Below are 25,564 nucleotides of genomic sequence, written 5' to 3' on the forward strand. Positions count from 1 at the left end.
CTCTGATAATCCAGGCAGCAAGTCTGTTTTTTTTTCACAGAATAAACTCTCCAGCAGAATTTATCAGTTTATATAGATGAGACAAATCACTTAAAGCAGAGTTCCACCCTGAAAAAAATCTTTCCACAAAAAAAAATGTTTTACTTACCCTAAATAGCTGTTGCTATGCGGAAGTCCCGAATCTGCCCCTTCATCCTCCGCGGTGGATTCTCTTTCTCCTCCTACACTCGGTTTCTTCTTGTGAATGGGGCGTGCTGCATTCTGGGAACTGTGTGTATCCCAGAAAGCTGCCGGCCCATTCACAAAGCGCCGCGCTGCTCGCACATGCGCAGTAGGAAATGGACAGTGAAGCCGCACAGGCTTCACTGCCTGTTTCCCTTACTGTGGATGGCGGCGCCTGGGGCTGCCAGGATCGAGGATCGACCTCGGCGGGGGCTGACATTGCTGGCGACTAGGACAAGTAAGTGTCCTTATTAACCACTTAAGGACCCCTTCACGCCGATTTACGTCGGCAGAATGGCACGGCTGGGCACATCAACGTATATGTACGTTGCCCTTTAAGCCCAGCTGTGGGGTCGCGGACGCGATCGCCGCTGGAGTGCCGCGATCGGTCCCCGGAGCTGAAGAACGGGGAGAGCTGTGTGTAAACACAGCTTCCCCGTTCTTCACTGTGGCGCCGTGATTGATCGATCGTGTGTTCCCTTATATAGGGAATCACAATCGATGACGTCACACCTACAGCCACACCCCCCTACGGTTAGACACAGACATGAGGTCACACATAACCCCATCAGCACCCCCTTGTGGTTAACTCCCAAACTGCAATTGTCATTTTCACAGTAAACAATGCATTTTAAATGCATTTTTTGCTGTGAAAATGACAATGGTCCCAAAAATGTGTCAAAATTGTCCGAAGTGTCCGCCATAATGTCGCAGTCACGAAAAAAATAATTAATAAAAATGCAATAAAACTATCCCCTATTTTGTAAACGCTATAAATTTTGCGCAAACAAACTGATAAACGCTTATTTAGATTTTTTTACAAAAAATAGGTAGAAGAATACGTATCGGCCTAAACTGAGGAAAAAATAAGTTTTTTATATATTTTTGGGGGATATTTATTATAGCAAAAAGTAAAAAATATTGAATTTTTTTCAAAATTGTCGCTCTATTTTTGTTTATAGCGCAAAAAATAAAAAATGCAGAGGTGATCAAATACCACCAAAAGAAAGCTCTATTTGTGGGGAAAAAAGGACGCCAATTTTGTTTGGGAGCCACGTTGCACGACCGCGCAATTGTCAGTTAAATCGACGCATCGCCGAATCGCAAAAACTGTCCGGGTCCTTTAGCTGCCTAAAGGTCCGGGTCTTAAGTGGTTAAAAGTCAGCAGCTACAGTGTTAGCAGCTGCTAAATTTTATTTTATTTTTATTTTTTTACCGGACCTCCGTTTTAACTTCTGATAGTGATTAAAATGAATCAGGTTTCATTTATTAATGCAAATCCTTTATCCCAAAAGGAAACAGTGTTTGCAGTAACTTCTGATAAAGTGTGAGCTGGATTTTGGCTTCAATTTGTTAGTGGTTCTAAATCTACTAATATAGGTGGGATTTTACTGGCCAGATCACCAGGCAAAAATGGATATTAAAGAAAAGAAAACTGATGCAGAAACCACATATAATGATTGGTGAGCTGCAAAATATAACATTTTTGGTTTTGGGCATAATAGCACTTTTAAGTACTCAGAGGATCTGAATGCCAAACTGACCTTTTTTAAACAATAGCTACAAAGCCCAGCTTGACATCTTTTCTCCCTAGCATCTGAAGTAGGTGTTTTACAGTTAATACCTCAAAAATCTATCTTTAAATGCATTAATATCTTTACAAATTCAAATTTTTATTCCAAACACTTTATAAGCTTAAAACATAATTTGAAATCAAATTTTTTTCTAAAACTTTCACGTTTGTAGCACATTTTGAAATGTTACACAACTTATGTCACATAAATTCTTGTCATGCACAGAAATGATAAAACCCCTACTGTTGTCTAAGATTATCTAATAAAGCTAAAATTGTATTCATACCAGTATTATTCTTTCTTAGGGATTTTGCCTGTGGGGTGAAAACCTGATTATCTCTGAGAATAAACTAAAATAATAATACCTATGGGATTAATGGGATAGTTGAAAAGTTATTTTTGCACTAACAGACGTGTCTTAATTATTGTCTGGTGGCAAAGTTTTATTTTAAACCATACATTTGCACACCATGCTATGTTTCTTTGATTTCAGCATGTGCTCCCCTACCTACAGAAAGCTGATCTCCATGTTAATGAAGCAGCACACAATTATACCACAAAGTTGATACCACAGTTCCTACCCATAGTAGTTCTTCTACCCTAATTGTAATCCAATGGGGTCAGATCACAAATCCAAGTCACCTGGATGGCTTATCTGATGCTGATGGAGAGCATAGATGCTCATATGTGACAGAACTAATGATTTGTACTATTACAGTCTATGAATTCCATTGTTTGGGCCCCTCAAAAAACTGCTGCCTGAGGATTTGCCTACTTCCAACTGTCATACACTTCTCTCCTGTACATCGTGCCCACTGTCATACCCTCCACATTCCTGTCCTGTGCACACTGCCCACTGTCATACCCTCCACACTCTTCTCATGTACATATTGCCTGCTGTCATACCCTCCACACTCCTCTCCTGTATATACTGCTCAGTATCATACCCTCCACACTTCTCTCCTGTGCACACTGCCCACTCTAATACCATCCACACTTCTCTCCTGTACATACTGCCCACTGTGAAACCCACCACAATCCTCTCCTGTATATATGACCCACTGTCATACCCTCCACACTCCTCTCCAATACACACTGCCCAATCATACCCTACACACTCGCCTCCTGTACATACAGCCAACTGTCTTTCTCTCTTCACACTCCTCTACTGTACATACTGCCCCCATAATACCTTCCTGTCAGGGAAGGTTCCCCCTGCTGGTGTTACTGCTATGTTATCCTTGGGCTGCAGTACTGGCGTCCACCAGCGGGGCGTTCTTAGCAGTGTGGAGCACACAGCCCTTCCTGCGTTCAGGTGTGACCTGAATGCAATCAGCACGCCTCTATAAATACCCGGCGTGTGTAATCACTCCTCGCCCTGGTATCGTCATACCTCCTGGACCTGAGCTTGTATTTGACCCTGATCCCTGGACCTGATCCTTGATCCCTGCCTGGACTTGTCCTCCCTGTGTCCTGATTCCTGTCCCCATCCTTACCCATCTACTGACCTCCCATGTGTATGACCGTGGCTTGGCTCGTTTATGAATATGGTATTCCCCTTTATTTGTACATACTGTTTTGTTGTTTTATTGTGCACTGGTGGTTCACACATTTGTAAATAAACACCTTTATTTCACTACTCACCTTGTTTGGTTCCTCTGTGCGGTCACACAGTCTGATCTACCAGCATTCCTGACAGTATACCAGGGCCATCCCTTGATCAGACGTGATTGCTTTGAGGAACCATACTGGTGTAGTGTGTGGCTCTAAAGATGGATTTCAATGAAATCATTTACTATTCTCTGCTGGCAGAGGAGGATGAGGAATATTGTCGCCAGGTTTTTGAGGGATGGACAAGTGACCAGCTGATGGAAGCCATCCGATCAGCCCATTCCATGGTGGATCAGGGTTATATGTCTTATGATGATGTTCAGGCATTAATCCGTTTGTGTGTAAAGCCAGCCCTGTCATTTATTCCTGATGGCAGTGACGATTTCTCTCCCCCCTTCAGTCATGACCAAGTTGAATCCTTGATATGGTTATTAGAGGATGATCCAGTTTCTTTTGATGAACATTATTCCTCTTGTTCCCAGCAGAAGTTGTCTGAGTGCATTAGTTCAGTGCAGTCTCTGATTAGACAAGGTGTGTGTGAACCTGCTTTTGTTCAGCCTGTGCTGCAGGCCTGGTCAGATCTCCTGATTCCAGCAAATCCACCTGTTTCCAGCCCTGCCATTAACCACTCACCTTCCCAAAGATCCATCTGTCCATCACCAATGGCAACCCCAGTTGAAGCTCAGTATACACTGCTTCCCACCAGATACCAATATCCAGTCTCTGCTCCCTGTACCTATCCTGCATACAACCCACCTGTCTCTTCTCAGCCGCCTACTAACCCACAAAAACTTCCTCCAGCTACCGTTCCCTCTACTCTGCCATATCCCAATCCTCCTTTCCAGTCCGCTGCACCCCTTACCTACAGAGCTTCTGTGGCTAAGCCCAAGAAAAAAACGAAAGTTTTTCCCAACCAAGATGATCCTGCCAGTAACCCAACCTGTCTCCACACCAACCAACCTGCTCCAGTCTGCTTGCATGCCAGCTGAACCTGATTCTGCCAAACCTCTACCTGCTATGCGGCCAGTTTGCCAGCCTGATCCTGTATGCCAGCCTGAAGTTGCTGTGCCAGTTTGCCAGCCTGAAGTTGCTGTGCCAGTTTGCCAGCCTGAAGTTGCTGTGCCAGTTTGCCAGCCTGAAGTTGCTGTTTCAGTGCCATCTGCCCTGCCTGTTTCAGTGCCATCTGCCCTGCCTGTTTCAGCGCCATCTGCCCTGCCTGTTTCAGTGCCATCCGCTGCCCAGCTCGACAACCCAGAGTTTGCTGCCCAGCTCGACGTCCCGGAGCCTGCTGCCCAGCTCGACGTCCCGGAGCCTGCTGCCCAGCTCGACGTCCCGGAGCCTGCTGCCCAGCTCGACGTCCCGGAGCCTGCTGCCCAGCTCGACGTCCCGGAGCCTGCTGCCCAGCTCGACGACCCGGAGCCTGCTGCCCAGCTCGACGACCCGGAGCCTGCTGCCCAGCTCGACGTCCCGGAGCCTGCTGCCCAGCTCGACGTCCCGGAGCCTGCTGCCCAGCTCGACGACCCGGAGCCTGCTGCCCAGCTCGACGACCCGGAGCCTGCTGCCCAGCTCGACGACCCGGAGCCTGCTGCCCAGCTCGACGACCCGGAGCCTGCTGCCCAGCTCGACGACCCGGAGCCTGCTGCCCAGCTCGACGTCCCGGAGCCTGCTGCCCAGCTCGACGTCCCGGAGCCTGCTGCCCAGCTCGACGTCCCGGAGCCTGCTGCCCAGCTCGACGTCCCGGAGCCTGCTGCCCAGCTCGACGACCCGGAGCCTGCTGCCCAGCTCGACGACCCGGAGTCTGCTGCCCAGCTTGATTTGCCCCTATCTGCATCCCAGCTTGATGTACTTTTTGCCCAACTTAAGATTTCTGTACCCGCTGCCCAGCTTGAGCTGCACTTTGCCCTGTTAAAAGTCATGGACTTTCATCCGGCCCAACCTGATGTGACTTTATCTGCTGCCCAGCTTGACACCACGGACTTTCCCCAGCAACATCTAATTGGAGCGTCCGGAGGCCGCTCCTTTGGGGGGGGGTACTGTCAGGGAAGGTTCCCCCTGCTGGTGTTACTGCTATGTTATCCTTGGGCTGCAGTACTGGCGTCCACCAGCGGGGCGTTCTTAGCAGTGTGGAGCACACAGCCCTTCCTGCGTTCAGGTGTGACCTGAATGCAATCAGCACGCCTCTATAAATACCCGGCGTGTGTAATCACTCCTCGCCCTGGTATCGTCATACCTCCTGGACCTGAGCTTGTATTTGACCCTGATCCCTGGACCTGATCCTTGATCCCTGCCTGGACTTGTCCTCCCTGTGTCCTGATTCCTGTCCCCATCCTAACCCATCTACTGACCTCCCATGTGTATGACCTTGGCTTGGCTCGTTTATGAATATGGTATTCCCCTTTATTTGTACATACTGTTTTGTTGTTTTATTGTGCACTGGTGGTTCACACATTTGTAAATAAACACCTTTATTTCACTACTCACCTTGTTTGGTTCCTCTGTGCGGTCACACAGTCTGATCTACCAGCATTCCTGACACTTCCTCTATTTTCTCCTGTACATACTCCCCACATCATACCCACCACACTCCTCTCCTGCACATACTGTTGTGCCCTCCACACTCTTCTCCTGTACATACTGCCAACTGTCATACTGCCCACTGTCATCCCTTCAACACTCCTCTCTTGTACATACTGCCCACTGGCATATCGTCCACACTCCACTCCTGTACATAGTGCCCACTGTCAACCCTCCACACTCCTCTGCTGTGCACACTGTCCACTGTTCTACCCTGGGACACACAACCCCCAGAGAATTATGATGATTTCTATAAACCCCTCAAAACTCAAAACTTTTTTGTTTATCATTTATTTTATTTTTGTTGATATTTTGTTTTGTTTTTATGGGCAAATGGGGCGATCTTAAAATAAGGGTCCTGGAGTTGCAGCTCCAATTGCAGCCCTATGTTAATCTGGACTGTTTCCTCATACTACCTTCTCACAACTCCTACTACTTCACTTGTATTCTGCAGAGTTTCCTCTATTTAAACGCATTCTTCACGCCCATTTACCCTTACTGCCCCTTGAAGGAACCAATCACCATAATCAGAAATGAAGGCTTACCAGAAAGCCAGCGACCCCTCTTACTCAAAGAGGCCACACAGCTCTTGGTTGGATCTCTGATTCACTGAGAAGGAAATCTGGACGCTCCACTCCTATGGCCATGATTGGCATACACCAGAAGGTTCAAAGCAACTCAGGATACAGGATGCAGTATTATGAAGCCTCAATAGCAGAGCGTTTAGGATTCAAAAAGACTCCACATAGAGTGATACTGTCTCAACTTCCGGTTTATTAGACATGTGCATTCGTTTTCATCCGAATGCATTTTCGTCCGAATTTCAAGTATTTTCGTTTTAACAAACGATAACGAAAGCACAGAAAACGAAAAACGAAAGATCCGTAATAAAAAATGCTTTATTTTCGTTTTTTTCGTTGCGGTCGAATGTACCTAACCTTAACTCTATTAGTCCAATATTATTCTACATAAAGAGAAAAGATTCGACATAGAGAGAAAAGATTTGACATTATAGATACATGAAGAAGAATCGACATAGAGAGAAAAGATTTGACATAGAGGGAAAAGATTTGATATAGAGAGAAAAGATTCGACATAGAGAGAAAAGATTTGACATAGAGAGAAAAGATTTGACATAGAGAGAAATGAAGATTTGACTAAGTAGCTAAAAACAACTGTAAAGTATGCCTGTGAAATAGTGCATGTTTCCCGTACTTAGAACTGTCTCTGCACGAAGTGTCATTTCTGAAGGAAAAAAAGTAATTTAAAAATGACTCACGGCTATAATGAATTGTCGGCTCCCGGCAATTCAGAGAGAATTCATTCATAAAAAAAAAAACGTGGGGGTCCCCCCAAATTCACGTCCTGCCGGCTTGCGCTACACTGTTAGTGTAACGCAAGAGGCTTATAATTTTGACTGTCTTATCATCCTGGACAACAAACCTTCCTCAATGTGCTGTATGTTTTCTGCTGCACCATTGGCATGGTTATAGCTTCTTAGTCCTCTCCATAAAATTATCAGAAATTTGTGCTTAAAGTAGAACTATAGACAACACATTTTTTTCATTATGGATAGAGTAAGGGAGGTTATAGCTCCTGTCAGTTTATTTTTACCATCCCTGTCCCATTGCAGAGATTTCCCTTCCCTTCCTACCCCATAGCCAAACAGGAATTGGGAGGAAATCTATGCAAATGAATGGAATCCAATGCCCCCCCCCCCCCCACAGGCTCTAAGAACTAGTGTCCCCACTCAAAAATTATCTTAAAATTAAACAGAAAAGGGTGTGGCCTTTAAAGGAAGGGGTGGGTCATATTTAAATTAGGGGGTTCACAAGTTTAGTCAGGCCTAGGGCAGCACAAAACCTAAATACACCACTGAGTCCAAGCTATGATCATATCACAATCTGCAGATCAAATAGATAAATTCCTTGAGAGTTTCAAGCAGTGATCATGCAGGGGCAAGAGCATGTGTATGTGACTATCCCATTGTGTTTGTTTATTGCTGGGACTTAGATGAGGACCAGATCACATTTTATGGCAAGTTACTGCAGAAAACCTGTTAATTCCAAGGGGTTCTTATACTTTTTCTTGCCACTGTATTTAGCAGGTCCAGGACCCATCCCTGGTGTCTTATACACCAGTCATGTAATTTAGAGTACACAATCAAACCTTGGTTTGAGAGTAACTTGGTTTGAAAGCGTTTTGCAAGACAAGCAAAATATTTTAATACATTTTGCCTTGATATACAAGCAATGTCTTAATATAAGAGTAGCGTCATGTTACAACTAAGTATAAAAAATAAGAGAGGAGCCTCTAAGTGTAGCAATATGGTTACATTTAATGAAGGTACAACATTTAGCAACTTATTGCTACACTTAGAGGTGCCTCTCTTCTGTTTTATACCCTGTAAAAAAGTGCTTTGATGTACAAATGCTTTGGATTTTAACCACTTAAGCCCCGGACCAATATGCTGCTAAATGCCCAGAGGCGTTTTTACAATTCGGCACTGTGTCGCTTTAACAGACAATTGCGCGGTCGTGTGACGTGGCTCCCAAACAAAATTTGCGTCCTTTTCTTCCCACAAATAGAACTTTTTTTTATGGTATTTGTTTGCCTCTGCGATTTTTATTTTTTGCACTATAAACAAAAATAGAGCGACATTTTTGAAAAAAAAACAATATTTTTTACTTTTTGTTATAAGAAAAATTGAATAAACTAAATTTTAGTCAAACATTTAGGCCAAAATGTATTTAGCCACATGTCTTTAGTAAAAAAAAAAATCCCAATAAAAAAAAAATTAGCTTCCTAGCGGCAACAGTGACACTAATACAGCGATCAGAAAAATGATCGCTTAGTGACACTGGCAATAGGGAGTGAAAGGGTTAACTAGGGCGGTGATCAAGGGGTTAAAACTTTATTAGGGGGGGTACGGGGCTACCCTGGACCTAACACTAACTGCCTGTCACACTAACTGTCACACTGACACTAAATGCAGTGATCAGTACATATATGATCACTGCATTCAGTGACAGTGTGACAGGGGGGTGGGGGGGGTGATCGGAAGGGGTTAAATGTGCCTGCGTGTGTGGTGTCAGTGTAGTGTTAGGTGCGACTCTTCTCTCATCTTGGCGGTTTGAAAATACCGCCGAGATGAGAGCTGCATCACTTCCTCTGCCTATGCTTACATTTTACAGGCAGAGGAAGTGACACGGCGGCGGCTCACGGGATTGGCTGAAAGCGATCACGAGGGGGCAGACGGAAACGAACAGCCGCCTCCTCGAGTTGGATCGCTCGGTAAGGTAAGCCGCCCGCCGCACACAGCGGAGGGGGTCCCGATTGGACCCCCGACACGCTAGAAGGCAAGGATGTATATATACGCCCTTCTGCCTGTCCGTGCCATTTTGCGGACGTATATAGTCGTGCGGCGGGCGTTAAGCAGTTAAGCATGTTTCTGGAACAAATTATGCTCGCAAACCAAGGTTTTACTATATATCCCAAATGAATGCCGAGCTAATGTCAGAGTATTATTGTGCTCTGAAAGAAGATATGGCTGCTCACATTAATATCCACAAACAGATATTAATAACATATATATACCCCTATGTGAAAGCAATATCCCTTCAAATAAACGTGTTCTACCAGTGCATACTTACAAAACTTCAAACAAATATTATATATGCAACAGTAATATATTAATATATATTATATATATTATAGTAAGATATATATGTAAACCTAAAGTGCAACATAATATTAACAGTACTTAAAATTGTTACAACATGCTGTAAAATCTAAAAAGAATCCTTAGGGTAGAATTACATATGTGTCTAAATCTCCCTTGCCTGAAGCCCAATCCCCATTCAGATCACATTCCAGACTCTGCTGACAGGCGGTAGGGAAGAAATGCAACACTTCCTCACCACCAGTTTTAACCCAATTTTGCTGACAAACATGCCGTTTCCCCATTAATGTGAAAATGTAGTGCTCGTCAGGCTTGCTGCACACCAAGCGCTACATGTCAGGGGCAACTTTGCCATGGGCGCAAAGCAAAGTTGACCTGCAAATCAAAGTTAAATTTTCTATAGACCTTTTCTAAAAAATTTAAGCATCAGCCTCACAATCTTTTATTAATCACAATAGAAGTCTCTGGGGTGCAGACTGGAGCTAATCATTTTAGTAATTTGTTTTAAGTGCATGCTTTGCACAACTGAAAAGCCTAGTAATTGCCATACATAAATGAATAAAGCTCACAGTACATAACACAATGCTTATACAGCAAACCATATTACGCTTAAAAATATTATTCATATTTCCCTAACAGTAATTACACAATTAAAACAAAGCCTCATCTTTTCTTTCTAAAATTATTTACAGCTGAACCCAAGAATCTCAGACATTGTCCTAATGGACATTTTGGTGTAGTGTTTATGCTATATACACTGAGTGCTAATTAAATAAATAAATAATAGTGGAGAATATAGACTCTTCCCTCCAGTATGCCCTCTAAGAAGCAACACAGACTTAATGAAGATATTTTTCCTTATAGGGAGAAGGATGTAAAACTCTTTAAAGTGAGACCTACCTAGAGCAATGCTTAGCATAAATCACAAATTTGCCTGTGACTATCCAGCCCAGTGTTAAAAGCTAATTAGAAAAGTGAAAGATAATTACCATCAATGTCAACCTGTGCGGTATTTTCTCATTAAATTAAGCTTAAAATCAAAGGTGCTTCAGTGGCTTTGGTTTCTCTATCTCCATCAGATATAAAATGGCGAATAAACCTAAAACCTTGATGGTGCTTTTCTGTAAAAAATAATAGTAATGCCAAATTTCAACATTTTCTTTTTCAAAGAAGTAGTCACTTTCAGCACGAAAACAGCCGTGAATTTATTTACTGTTGTTTTGTTGCAATCACTGTTTTGCTTAGATACCCAAGGTTTGGCTGTATGGTCCACCTTTAGCTGATGAATGCAATGATTGCAACTAGGGTTATAGCTTGACTGGTATTTTACCACAACTTCTTTGCCATTGTTATTGTAATGCTTTTTACATTGTGGACCCCAGTTCATTTACATAGCTGGAATGCACTATACACATCCTTCTTTTTGAATTGTTACATTTTAGGAAGCAGAATTGTGGATACCCAGGCACCCAAACTGAAGTTGGTCTCAGACACCAGGCTGAGTTTTTCCCCTCCTCAAAGGCATATATTTTGCCTGTGTAGCAAAAGCCTAGGTTGGCTTATGCCTCGTACACACGGTCGGACTTTTGACCATGCAAAAGTCCGCTGTGAGTCCGTCGGAAGTCTGACGGAAAGATAGAGAACAGGTTCTCTATCTAAGGTCAGTCGGACATCCGACCAAAAAAGTCAGATGGAGCCTATACACGGCCGGACTTTCCGCGAAAAAAATCCGACGGTGTGTATGAGGCATTATAGTAACTAATAGATTTCTGGTGTTTTAGAGATAGAACTTCTAGTGGTATCTAAATAGCAGATCCTAAAATAGGAGAGCTAAGAATGTTTGTCTGTAAACTTCTTGCAGCAACAAAAACCTTTTTGTTAATGGGGGCAGCTGCAGATGATTCCAGGCCAAAGTACTTCTTATCTTTCAGTATGCCAGTACCTTTCATTAGCTTCCCAGTATGGATGATTTTACCAGACCTGTGCTTATGGGACACAAAACTCAGCACACCACCCCATAGGCAGGAGTCCAGAGAACCAAGATCCTTCTAGGAGGGTTACACCAAACATTTATCACCTACCCAACTCACATCACTAGGAAAGGCTCCTAAAGCCTATTGCATGCTGTCCCCGGGTTACAAACAATATGGGGTCTGTAGGTTTGTTCTTAAGTTGAATCTGTTTGTAAGTCGGAACAGGTCCATTTTTCAAGTGTAGCTCCAGACAAAAACACTATTTTTAATCTTTTTGGATAGCATAGGGAAGGGTTAACACCCTTGTAACATTTGTTTTGCTGTCTGTGCCCCTCTTCAGAAGATTTCACCTCACTTTCTGTCCCTATAACACTTGAATTTTGAAAATTTTGAGATAATAGGGCTAGTATTGTTTCCCAGAAAAGTGGCAAGTTTACTCCCAAAAGGGTTTCAGGGTTGAATCTGTACAGTGCTAAAGAGCCAAGTACTTCAGGAGTCTCATATATTAAATGTACTGAAAAAAAAAACATATACTGTATAAACAATTGACAAGTAGGCACAATGATCAAAAGGCTGAATATTACTATTCAGATTGAGAGTTACAAAACCAGACTCTAATGCCTAAATACACAAAGTGATTTAAAAAACAATGCAAATACCACTCTAAATGGATAACATAATAAGTCAAAATATATAAGGCATAAAAACAAAATAGGTTAAAATCCTACTGTAAAGGGAAAGTTGTTCCAATACAGAATTAATGTTATATCAACTGACTTTTATGGGTGTCAGCTGTCATCATAGTGTTTTAATATACGAGTGTTAGCAACAACAGCACTGTTGTTATTTATTAAGAATTTACTAAAATCTCCCCTACATCCTTATATAAAAGGATGCTATATTCGTTTCCATTTGGATATATTTTCTGTATTGATTCATGACTGTATTATTTACACTCGTTTTTCTTTTACACAATTTAAAATTGCATAGGCCCAGATTCTCAAAGACTTACGACAGCGTATCTCCAGATACGCCTTCATAAGTCCGAATGGCCGCCGTCGTATCTATGCGCCTGATTCATAGAATCAGTTATGCATAGATTTTGCCAAGATACGAGCGGCGTAAGTCTCCTACGCCGTCATATCTTGGGGTGCATATTTACGCTGGCCGCTCGGTGGCACTTCTGAATATGTAAATGAGCAAGATACGCCGATTCACGAACGTACGTACGCCGTCGCAATTAGTTACGCCGTTTACGTAAGACATACGCCGGCGTAAAGATAAAGCAGGTCTCTAGGTGGCGCAGCCCATGCAAGGTATGGACGTCGGAACAAGCGTATCTTTTTACGTCGTTTACGTAAGTCGTACGTGAATGGGGCTGTGCGTAGGTTACGTTCACATCACAGGCATTGAGCCGGCGTATCTTTGGGCGTAAATACGACGTGATACTGAGCATGCGCCATTCGTTCGGCCATGCATCTACATGGGGTCACGCTTAATTTAAATACAACACGCCCACGACCTGCCTACTTTGAATTACGCGCGCTTACGCTGGCCGATTTACGATACGCCGCCGTAACGTAGGACGCAAGTGCTTTGTGAATACAGCACTTGCCTCTCTAAGTAGCGGCGGCGTAGAGTAAATAAGATACGCTACACCCGCACAGCGTAAAGCCGCCCTACGTGAATCTAGGCCATAGTCTTTTTTTCCAGCTAGTTGTAAATACCCTTCGGAAATGTATAATTTATGGTGAGAAAAGGGTACATTTATATATGTCTTATAGAAGTTTTTCTGATATTTATCTCTGTATGCCACCATATCCTCTGTACATGGGATTATGAAATGCATTTACCTACCTGCTTGTTCATAAAGATGTAGATGATGGGGTTGTAAACAGTGCTGCTTTTTGCCAGAACAGAAGGTATAATGCTAGCAGAAGGGGTAATCAGGCCTGGTCTCCCAAAAGTAGCAATCAGGGCCATTATTCCATATGGCAGCCAGCAGAGAAGAAAGCAGATGACCATCACAATGACCATAATGAGGACTCTCTGCTCCCGAGTTCGGGCTGTGACTTTTGTGACACTGCTGATCTGCAGAAGACACAAGACAGCATGTTATACAGCATTTTTTTTCCCTTGAATTTCAAAACAGCTCATAAATCATGTATAATGTTATAAGAGAAGAGATTTCAGTGCTATAAACAGTTATCAAAGAAAAACATAAATGTAAAGCCAAATATAGGGCAGATATACAATACATGGCACAAAGTGATGCAGCTCAGTATTTAATAATTCATATTTCGAAATGCATTTTTTTATCTCCTATATAGTAGAGCTCAGACTGGAAGAATGAGTCAATTGTGCTGTAGTGCTCATGTGCTTACAAAAGGCACGCTGATAGAGTGAGAGAGCTGAGTAATAATTTGCTTTCTCTGTCCAGGCTGTAAGACCTCTAATGCCACCTACACACCACCGGAAAATCCGACAAGAAATACGTGGATTTTTCTCCAATGAAATTCCGGTTCAAACTTGTGTTGCATATAGGTGGTCACACCAAATTCCGCCCGTCAAGAATGCAGTGACGTACAACACAATGACGAGCCGAGAAAAATGAAGTTCAATGCTTCCGAGCATGCATCGACTTGATTCCGAGCATGCGTAGGATTTTTCTCCGTCGGAATTGCATACAGACGATAGGAATTTCCTCCAAGAACTTTTCCTGTCAGAAAAATTGAGAACCAGCTCTCAATTTTTTCTTGGCGGAAATTCTGACAGAAAAATTCCAATGGAGCCTACACACGGTCGGAATTTCTGACCAAAAGCTCACATCGGATCTTTTCCTGTCGGAATAGGTGTAATGCCCGGTACACACGATCTGATTATCGGACGAATGATCGTTCGTTTTTTTTTGTATGCTAATCTCACGTCGAATCTGATGAGTTTACTAAAGTCACGAAAATTCTCGTACGGCAGAATAAAAAATCGGAAGTGATGTCATGTGTTGTAATGCATTTGTATTGCATTTTCGAACGACAGCTGTACTGATTAATCGAAAATCGTACGATCTGGCATCGTACGAAAAAAAAAAAACGTGCATGTCCGATAGAATAAAATCAGATGAACTGTCCTGATCGGCTCTCGGAAGCTCTGTAATAATGATCCGATATCGTACGATTGTTTCGAAAGCGGCATTTTTCGTACGATTTTCGGATAGAGTGTACGGGGCTTTACTGGACTGCAGGAGACGAAAAGCATCCTGCCAGACAAGGCTGTGACGTATGACAGAGCTTTATAATCCCCCCACCCCCAAAAAAAAGAGGGCAATGCAAATTAGAGATACAGTTGAACCTCGGATTACGAGCATAATCTGTTCCAGGAGTATGCTCGTAATCAAAGTACTCACATATCAAAGTGAGTTTTCCATTGAAGTCAATGGAAACTAAAATAATTTGTTTCGCATTGACTTCAATGGGATGCAATACTAAATGCGGTCAGAGGTGGGGGCGCCAGAGAGCGCTGAAAACGTCCGAGAACACTTTGGCGCGGCTTTTGTGCCCCCTCATACCTCAGGCCAAATTAGGTACCGTAGGCCTATTTTCAGCTCTGCTCTGCTCCTGCGCCCCCGTACCTCAGGCCAAATAAGGTACTGCAGGCCTATTTAGTTTGCATTCTGCTCGTTTGCGAGTCAACACTCACAAACAGAGTCATAATTTAAGAAAAAAAGCTGCTCGCAAATCAAAACGCTTTTAAACCAAGTTACTCTTAAACCAAGGTTCCACTGTAATATATAGACTTAAATCATTTGCATTACATATAGTTTTTAAAATGTGCTTCTATTTGCAAGATGTATTACAGTAATGTATGTGTGTATTAAGGCTAAACTCCAGGCAAACAGCTAATCACGCAGATGAAATAATACATACATGAGGGCTTTTTACCAGCCAGAGTTTGTACTTCTGTTCATCCAGTCCTGAGATTTGCTCAGTCCTGTAACACAGCAGAGCCAGGTGGAAAATACCAATTACATTTAGGAAATAGAATGGCGTCCTCGTATCATTGTCAGCCTGCTGATTGGACAGTAAAAAAAAAGCTTCAGCAGATGGTTGCATGCCAATGTGCTGATTGGCACCCAGTCATATGTCTCCCTCTTAAAATCTGACAGTGCTGTATAGAGGATTTCAAGAGGCTAACACCAAGTCAAATTCAGGTACTTAAAACTGGTTATATATATATATATATATATATATATATATATATATATATATATATATATATATATATACATTCAATAATTAGTTAATGATATAAAACTGTGATCATTTTTTGCCTGGCATCATTTCAAATGTAATGGTCAGTCAGTAGTCAAACGTGTTTTTAGAGCCTTAAGCCCTGTACACACGATTGTTTTTTCCGATGAAAATAGACTGATGCACTGTTTTCATTGGACAAACCGATCATATGTGGGCCCCATTAGTTTGTTTTCCATCGGTGAAAAAATTAGAACATGTTTTCAATTTTTCCTATTGTTAAAAAAAACGATAGAAAAAAAACGATTGTCTGTGTGGAAGTTCCATCGGTCAAAATCCACGCATGCTCGGAATCAAGTCTACGCATGCTCGAAGCATTGAACTTCATTTTTTCTCAGCACGTCGTAGTGTTTTACATCACTGCGTTTTGGCACGTCAGATTTTTGACTGATGGTGTGTAGGCAAGACTGATGAAAGTCAGCTTCATCGGATATCCGACAAAAAAATCGGTCAAAAAAAATGAGCTTTACTCATTGTAAATGTCATAATTTTCATTACATCGTTGCTTGTATAGACAGCACCATTTGTGATGTGTTCATATACAAATAACCAGCAGCAACATGTTCCTTGAAACTATATTGAAAAGTTGACATCTATGATTACAAGCAATATTATAATGTTGTTAGATGGTTGCAAAATTAAAATCAGGTCTGATTTTTAGTAACCTAATAAAGGTGAATTGGTTTATTTAGCTCAAACAAATGTAATTTAATCATATTAAATATAAAGATGATAAAGGTGTACTGTAGAAAAGGAGACCTCAACGAGACATCAGTTGTACCAATATGAAGTGAAGCTGTCTTCCTTATATAATACTCTTTGATTAAAAACATCATAGGCAGTTTCTAGGCAATTTTCATTTAGTCAGATCTCGCATCCAAAATTGCAGTTGAGTGTTAACTTCTGCAATAAATCTCTCAAATGCGTTCTTATAGCTTCTTTGATATGGCTAAAGTGTTATATTTATAGCTTCAGTTGTCCTTGTGTTCATTTGTGATTGACCTTGCACAGCTCCAGCACTATGTAGCGGTATTAATACTAGTTTATAGGGTTTACATGTTGTACTACAGTTCAAAACGGTAATGCCACGTACACACGATCGGTTTGTCTGATGAAAACAGTCTGATGGACCATTTTCATCAGACAACCGATCATGTGTGGGCCCCATCGGTTATTTATCCATCGGTTAAAAAAATAGGAACTTGGTTTTTAAAATTATCTGATGGTTAACTAACCGATAGAAAACAAACGATCGTCTGTGGGCACGTCTGTGGGTAGCATTGAACTTCATTTCTCAGCACGTCATTGTGTTTTACGTCACCGCGTTCTGAACGATCGTTTTTTTTAACAACGGTGTGTAGGCACGACTGATGAAAGTCAGCTTCATCGGATATCTGATGAAAAAAATCCATCAGACCGTTTTCATCGGATGAACCGATCGTGTGTACAGGGTATAAGGCTCAAGGTTTTTTACCTTAATGCAGTCTATGCATTAAAGCATAACTAAAGGCAAAACTTTTTTTTCTTAGTTGTGGATAGAGTGGTCAGGGATAAGAACACTTGCTAGTTTTTATTGCTGTCTGTGCCCTCGTTAGGGAGATTTTTCCCCCCTCTCTATTTGTCCTGTTTACCATTATCATCAAAAGTGAAAGTAAGTTAAAATCACAGAAAAGTAATAGAGGGGAAATTTTCCAATGGGGCAATAGTTCTGGAGACCTGGGGGTCCCCAAGGAATTCCCTTTAATTTGCAGAGATTTGCTCTCACTTCCAGTTTGGCTATGGGACAGGAAGTGAAGGTACAACTCCCCAATTTGACACAGATGGGGAAAAAAAAATCTGACAGGGGTTATAACCCTCTCTTACTCTATTACAAACAAGTTTTTCCTGTAGTTCTACTTTAAGGTAAAGAAAACCTCTGGGTGCAGCTCCCCCTGCACCGTTATACTTACCTACCCCCATTTTAATCAGCAATGTGCATGAGGCCTCGTACACACGACCGAGGAACTCGTCGGGTGAAACATCGTTTTCCTCGTCGAGTTTTCCTTGTTAGGCTTGTCGAGGAAACTCGACAAGCTTGCTTTGCGTACACACTGTCAAGACAAAATCTCCTCGTTCTCAAACGCAGAGACATACAACGGCAGGGGAAGTTCGATTCCACAGGCACAACTCTTGGGCTGCTTTTGCTAATCGCATAGTGTTTGCGTGTTAAGTAAAAGATTTGGTAAGAGACGATTTGCACTTTTCAGTCTGTTACAGCTTGGAAAAATGTGTCATCTCCATTACAAAAGCTACTTTTACACCCGTCTCATACTTATTCTGAGCAAGCGCGGGTTTCTTAGGCATACACACTCTCGAGGTTTCTCGGCGAAAACCCAGCCCGACGAGGAGCACGACAAGCAAATTCAGACTCCTGTCGAGGAAAAAGAGAACTTGCTCTCTTTTTTGCTCATCAAGTTCCTCGACAGTTTCCTCGATGAAAAACGTACACACGACCGGTTTTCTCGCAAAAAAAGCCCTCCCACCAAGTTTCTTGATGGATTCTGCCGAGGGAAACCGTCGTGTGTACGAGGCCTGAGAGCAGCGGCTCTTCCAAGTCTCTCTCTCCTCATTGGCTCACACAGCAGAGGAAGCCATTGGCTCCTGCTGATACTGTATCAATCACAGACAGCGAGCCAATGAGAATAGAGTGGGGTCAAATCGCGATCTGTGTATACATGGACACGCAGAGCGTGGCTCTGGAGCAATCCTGCTCGCGTGTGTCCCCATAGCAAGAGACTTGCTATGAGGGCACTCAGCGGGGGGGGGTGGCATCCAGAACCACTGGTGGGGGGCCCAAAAAAAAAAGGATTGGGGCTGCTATGTGCAAAACCATTGCACATAGTAGATAAGTATGACATTTTTTTAAAATCTTTCCTTTATAATCGCGTTAAAGTAGAGTTGGGAGTTTTGCAATCAATTTGAGAAAACCTTATTATTGTTTATTATGTGTTCCCATTCACAGAGCATACCAAAACCCAAAACGTTTTAAAAAACATAGTCTTACCTTTTTAGTTTGTTTCGTTTGGAGCAGACATTTGGGCAAACTGTAAAGCCTGTACACACGATCGTTCGTCTGATGAAAACGAACCGATGGATTTTTTCATCAGATTCCGATGAAGCTGACTTTCATCAGTCTTGCCTACACATCCATTGGTTAAAAATGTGATCGTGTCCAACGCGGTGACGTAAAACACTACGACGTGCAGAGAAAAATTAAGTTCACTGCTTCCGAACACGCGTCGACTTGATTCTGAGCATGGATTTTTGACCGATGGATTTCCCCACAGACGATCGTTTTTTTTAACCCTACGAAAAATTTAAAACAAGTTCTATTTTTTTTCACTGATGGGAAAAAAACTGATGGGGCCCACACACCATCGGAAATGATCCATCGGTCCGCTTTCATCAGACGAACCGATCGTGTGTACAGGGTATAAGATGCTCTGAACAATTGTAAGGTGGATTGGCAAAACTGGGACAGACTGAATTCAGATCTCATTACAAGGCAGTATTTCTAGTTATAAACTTCAAGGTCCAACTCTGGGGGAAAGGGAAATTCCTCCCTTGCAGTGGGGATGCCCCAAACTGCAAGCTACGAAGCTACGCCAACGTGCTGGCGAAACCGTTCGACGTCATCACCACCACGTGATCACGTGACACGCGCGGCTTGTCGGGAGGATCGGGACGGAGGACGGAGGACGGAGCGGCGAACTGAATTGCTTTACCCCCCCTAGCCAACATCGCTAACAGGGACCAGGGACCTGGGTTCCATGCGGGAAGGAAAACGTGAAACTTGACTGAAGAATACCAGCATCAGCACTTGGGATCTGTTCCCAGGGGGGGTCAATCCATATCCCCTCAGGAGCCACTACGACGGATGGACATGTGATCGGTATGCAATGCCTGCCTACACTACTCGCCCAAATTGGAGATAAATGGCAAACGGCATTAAGGCGATTCAGCACCACCGACCCTTTCATAAGAAATCCATAAGATTTGGGGATTTCCCCCATTCGATCTATCATAGCGAGAGATTTATTCATCCTGCAGGGAAGTTTTGGATGCGGTAATGGATAAATATACTTACCACAATGCTGAATATCCATATGTTTGTATATTTAGGTTATCCTGCTAGGTTTTGTTCATTTATCTCTCCAATCCTACTGATGCTGATTGATACGGATGTTATTGCTGTAATTGTTCCAACTGAGTCAAGTTAATTCTGGAGGGGTTAACCTCCTATAGCCAACCCTTCCACATTTAATACTCTATAAATAAATTCCTGAGACTAGAGGTACAAAAAACACATATATGGTGCCATATGCCATTTCCTCAGTACAGGAACCTCTGGAGTATTACCCAGAAAATGGACTGTAAACTTTAATTCATCCATTGCCAGATAGACCTTCCTGGCTACATGCTGGCTCACCGGAGAGACTTTAATATCATTTAATTCAACCACTTCAACACCGGGACACTGTTCAGTTTCAGGACTTTTCTGACAATTTTTGGTCGGAATATTACACCCCTCCCCCTTTTTCATCTCCCTCCCTTACCTCCCTCCCCCCCCCTCCTCCAATATTTTGAATGACAAGCCATGTTTCAGCCTCTTGTAGGCACACCTCTTTTCAAATTGGATTGCGGTGCAATTCAGGACCCAGTGTCCCTATTGCTTCAGTCTATTGACTGCCGCTCATTGATAAAATATTCTTATTACCTTGAGGTGTGCAGATTTTGGCAGAACATATATGTGTCCGGATCACGTGGCCTGTTTATATGGTGTGTTTTTGTATGTTTGTCCTGTTGTCAATTGTGTTGCTTTCATAGCAGTTTGGTCTCATATGCTACTGACCAACCATCTATATAGTATTTCTTTCCTTGTGCTTAAACTATTTTAAATTTTTGATACAAATAAATTCATTTTAACTATATCAATTACCATATAGATCATTATTGTTGTTGCCTATAGTAACCCCTTTGGGCCCCTCCTAGGGCACACATCCCCCTCCCTCCCCCCCTTTTTTTCCCTTCTTCCCTGCCCTTCCTATAGGGTCACACCTATTCCCCCTTTCCTTATTTCTCTGCCCCCATCCTGTCCCTTCAGTTTTTTGATGCAAGGTTGAAATGCCTGTTTGGTCCAGGGGGGCTGAAAAAAGCTACAGTATGTTTTAATGAACTGGTCCTCCACTCCCCAACATCCTGCACTCTTCTTTGCTCCCCTACCTCCAGCAGTGGACAGTCTTGGAGTCACCATGTCCAGTGCAAGGAGCTCTGCATTGATCTTGATAATGCCAAAAGACCTGTGCGTGCTGGAGCAATTGATAAAACAAAGGCTACAGAGACTGGTCTTACAGCATGAAGGGAGCGTTTTAATGTGTATTTAAACATTGCAGTCTACTGCAAAGGGGGATATCTTCCGTTCCCTGGAGTTCAGCCTATACCTTATATTAGGATAGACACTGCTCAGTTCTAGTTTACGGACTGATAATGAAATCTTCCAGCACAATACAGACAGGGTTAATTACATCAAACCTAACCCCCAGACGCTTTCCTAACATTACTTAAAGTGGTTTCACACCCTTTACAACCACTTTTTACCTACAGGTAAGACTAGATTAAGGCTTACCTGTAGGTGCTGGGAAATATCTCCTAAACCTCCACAGTTAAGGAGATATTTACATGTAGCGCTACCCCCGCAGGAGCCGCTGGTTGTTGTTGGGATTGGCAGATTAAGTTACCTCTTTCAGTTGTCTAGGGGTGAAGTTGATGAGTAGATTAGTGAGCGAATGTCCAGACAATAAATAAAGGGTTTTCTGAATGCTTTATTCTCTGCCCAACATAACCAACATCAACATGAGGTAAAGAGGAAAGGTTGATGAAGTGATAGAGAACTTTGCAGTATCAGGCCTGGATATGAAGCGAGCAATCCTGCTCTCAGTAGTAAAAACAGTTCGTCGCCACTCTAGCCAGAGTGGGTCGAAGTGCCCCGGACGAACTCCTGCCACGAGTTTGGCAGCCGAAGCGCTATTTTAGGTTGCTGGGGAGGAACAGGTCTCTGCCACAGACCTGGCTCTATGGACCTCTGCCACAGGCCTAGTACTTGGATGCAGTGGCGGCTGGTGCTCAAAGTTTTTTTTTTGGGGGGGGGGGGGGCGCAAACGTAAAAAAAAAAAAAATGCAGCCACTGTGCCATCAATTTGCACTACTGTGCCATGCCATCAAATGCAATCACTGTGCATTGGCAGCACCACAAGGCTCAGAACATAGATGTCCACAGAGCTACAAGTCCCAGCAGAGCCAGAGGCAGAGCATAGATGTCCACAGCACTACAAGTCCAAGCAGAGCCAGAGCATAGATGTCCACAGCACTACAAGTCCCAGCAGAGCCAGAGCATAGATGTCCACAACACTACAAGTCCCAGCAGAGCTAGAGCATAGATGTCCACAGCACTACAAGTCCCAGCAGAGCCAGAACACACCACAGCACTACAAGTCCCAGACGAGCCAGAACATACCACAGCACTACAAGTCCCAGCAGAGCCAGAGCATAGATGAACACAGCACTACAAGTCCAAGCAGAGCCAGAACATACCACAGCACTACAAGTCCCAGCAGAGCCAGAGCATAGATGACCACAGCACTACAAGTCCAAGCAGAGCCAGAACATACCACATCACTACAAGTCCCAGCAGAGCCAGAACATAGATGACCACAGCACTACAAGTCCCAGCAGAGCCAGAACATAGATGACCACAGCACTACAAGTCCCAGCAGAGCCAGAAACTAAATGTCCACAGCACTACAAGTCCCATCAGATCCAGAACATACCACAGCACTACAAGTCCCATCAGATCCAGAACATACCACAGCACTACAAGTCCCATCAGATCCAGAACATACCACAGCACTACAAGTCCCATCAGATCCAGAACATACCACAGCACTACAAGTCCCATCAGATCCAGAACATACCACAGCACTACAAGTCCCATCAGATCCAAAACATACCACAGCACTACAAGTCCCATCAGATCCAGAACATACCACAGCACTACAAGTCCCATCAGATCCAGAACATACCACATCACTACAAGTCCCATCAGATCCAGAACATACCACAGCACTACAAGTCCCATCAGATCCAGAACATACCACAGCACTACAAGTCCCATCAGATCCAGACATACCACAGAACTACAATCCCATCAGATCCAGAACATACCACAGCACTACAAGTCCATCAGATCCAAAACATACCACAGCACTACAAGTCCCATCAGATCCAGAACATACCACAGAACTACAAGTCCCATCAGATCCAGAACATACCACAGCACTACAAGTCCCATCAGATCCAAAACATACCACAGCACTACAAGTCCCATCAGATCCAGAACATACCACAGCACTACAAGTCCATCAGAGGCAGAGGGACCCACAGGTCTTGTGGCTGGTTGCTGTCCATACCATCTAGCAAGTATCCAATTCATTCCACATATGAACAGCAGCTAGGAAAAGGAGATTATACCCTGGCACTTACCTTTCTGGGGGTCAGCCCAGTCGTGCTTCTACCGTCCCTCGATGTCCCTCGTCCTGCCCTCGATGACGCTTCAGCCAATCGGTAACCTGATTACCAGAATCAGATTACCTGATCGGCTGAGACGCTGTCAGTCTTATCCAAGGAACGCACACCCCGTGCGTTCCGAGAATAGACTTCCGGGAGACAAGGGCTGTTCTTGGAAAGCCAATCAGAGCCGCTGGCTCTGATAGGCACTTCCGCTCAGCCAACCAGCTGCCGTTATTCAGGTAACGGCACCCTAAGGTCCGGTTATCTAAATAGACCAGGCAGCTGGCAACCAACAATAACATACATTCGTGCAATACAATGCATGAATGTATGTTATTTGCGAGAGGGGGTGGTGCTGCAGCGCCCTCTATAGACGGCCGCCATCACTGCAGCTAGTAAAGAGTAAAAATGACATTTTAGGAAAAATAACAATTCTTAAAGGGTCCGTTTTTTATTTTATTTTTATGACTACAGGAGGGGGGGGGGGGGGGGGCGGCGCCCGGGCGCCCCCTATGGATGGGCCGCCACTGCTTGGATGAGCTGAATGGATTGAGCGAATCCTCCCAGTAAATTGAGTCAGAGTCACCGGGGTGACGTTGAAGTGTACCTGTCATTGTCCCGGTCACCAGATCCCTGATGGTTCGTTCGTGCCCCTCAGACAACCTGCCTCCGGGGTTCTCCTTGAGCCAATCCCCCACCGTTCAGCAGATAGCTTGGGATCTCTTCAATGAGCCGGGGGACCCAGCGAGTCACTGGGGCCCATTTAGCAACAGGAAACTCCGCGTAGCATGCGACCCCCGTCCTGGTAGGGCCATATCGCCGGGGTCTTTGGATGCGGCACACCCTGAAGGTGGGTGCGGCACCTGAACCTGGAACCCGCGAAGAACAAACAAAAATGCGTCTGTCACAGGTATACTCTCCCCCAGCATGCCCCGCGAGGGAAAACTCCTCTAATTGGCTGCTGGGGAAAAGTGGCCTCTGCCAGAACCCCTCTAGCGCCAACTGGTCGCCCAGGGATGGATCGCATCCCTGGAGCGCAGACTGACCTACAGGACAGTTCAGGAATGGACAGTAGCCCATATTTAGCAAATTATGAATGGGAGCAAAATAACTCTCCCATTCCCCCACTAACTTAGCGTAGTGCCCATTGCTGAAAGTAAGGGGGCGCTACATACAATAGAGCCAGGCGCCGATGTCTATGATGCAGGTACACTTTAGGAGGTCATGCCATGACTGGCAGCTCCCGTACGCAGATCCCAGTCACAGAGCCGGAGTTGGCGGCCCCTGGAAGGAAGAGGGGGTGAAGATGGACGGTCGCTGCTAGTGGGACGGTCGCAGGCTTCGGTTTCAGGTAAGTGACAGATAATGGGCTACTATGCGATGCATAATAGCCCATTATGCATTTCCTTTACAGGGAAATAAAGAGGAACTAAAACCTATCAGGGTTTATTTTCCTCTTTAACATTGGAAGATTTCAGTTTTTAGTTTTCAGAAAAAAGGAAGTAAAAACATAAGCAGCATTTTTATTTTTAATGTGAATGAGAACTTGTAACAAATATAAAACACACATTATCCCAAATTGGCTGCGAAAGTGGAAATACACTTAAAAGTGTCTGAACATACAATAATGCCACCTTGATAACACACGTGGACCTATTAAAACTGCAATTAATCTTGATCATACAGGCTTAGTTATGTTCAGTATTGGCAATTGTGTGTCTGCAGAAAAACTAGTATTGATACTGTCTACATGAGTAAATTCATATGTCTGCAAATGAACTGAAATACATATTACTGTATAGCTAACTAATGTAATATAAGCAGTACAGCCTAGGGGCACTGATGTTTTGTTTAAAAAATAATAATTCTGTAAATTGACAGAAGGGAGAATCAGTCCAGCTTATGAAGTGAAACCTTGTTCTAAATTGAAATTCCAATATTGTACCACTCGAGAGGCAGAGTTATATATATAGATATATAGAGAGAGAAAAGCAAGCTTTTCAGAAAGACAAGATC

General features: G+C 43.6%; 1 protein-coding gene across 1 annotated transcript in view; it reads right to left on the minus strand.

The window, feature by feature from the left end:
• LOC120936555 (vertebrate ancient opsin-like) overlaps positions 1–25,564 on the minus strand; it is a 177,123-nt gene that overhangs the window by 54,126 nt on the left and 97,433 nt on the right. The window contains exon 3 of the mRNA XM_040349002.1: positions 13,494–13,727. Coding sequence (XP_040204936.1) covers positions 13,494–13,727 — 234 coding nt within the window. The remainder of the gene's footprint in view (positions 1–13,493; positions 13,728–25,564) is intronic.

Source organism: Rana temporaria, chromosome 4, assembly GCF_905171775.1.
Source record: "Rana temporaria chromosome 4, aRanTem1.1, whole genome shotgun sequence".
NCBI classification, from domain to species: domain Eukaryota; kingdom Metazoa; phylum Chordata; class Amphibia; order Anura; family Ranidae; genus Rana; species Rana temporaria.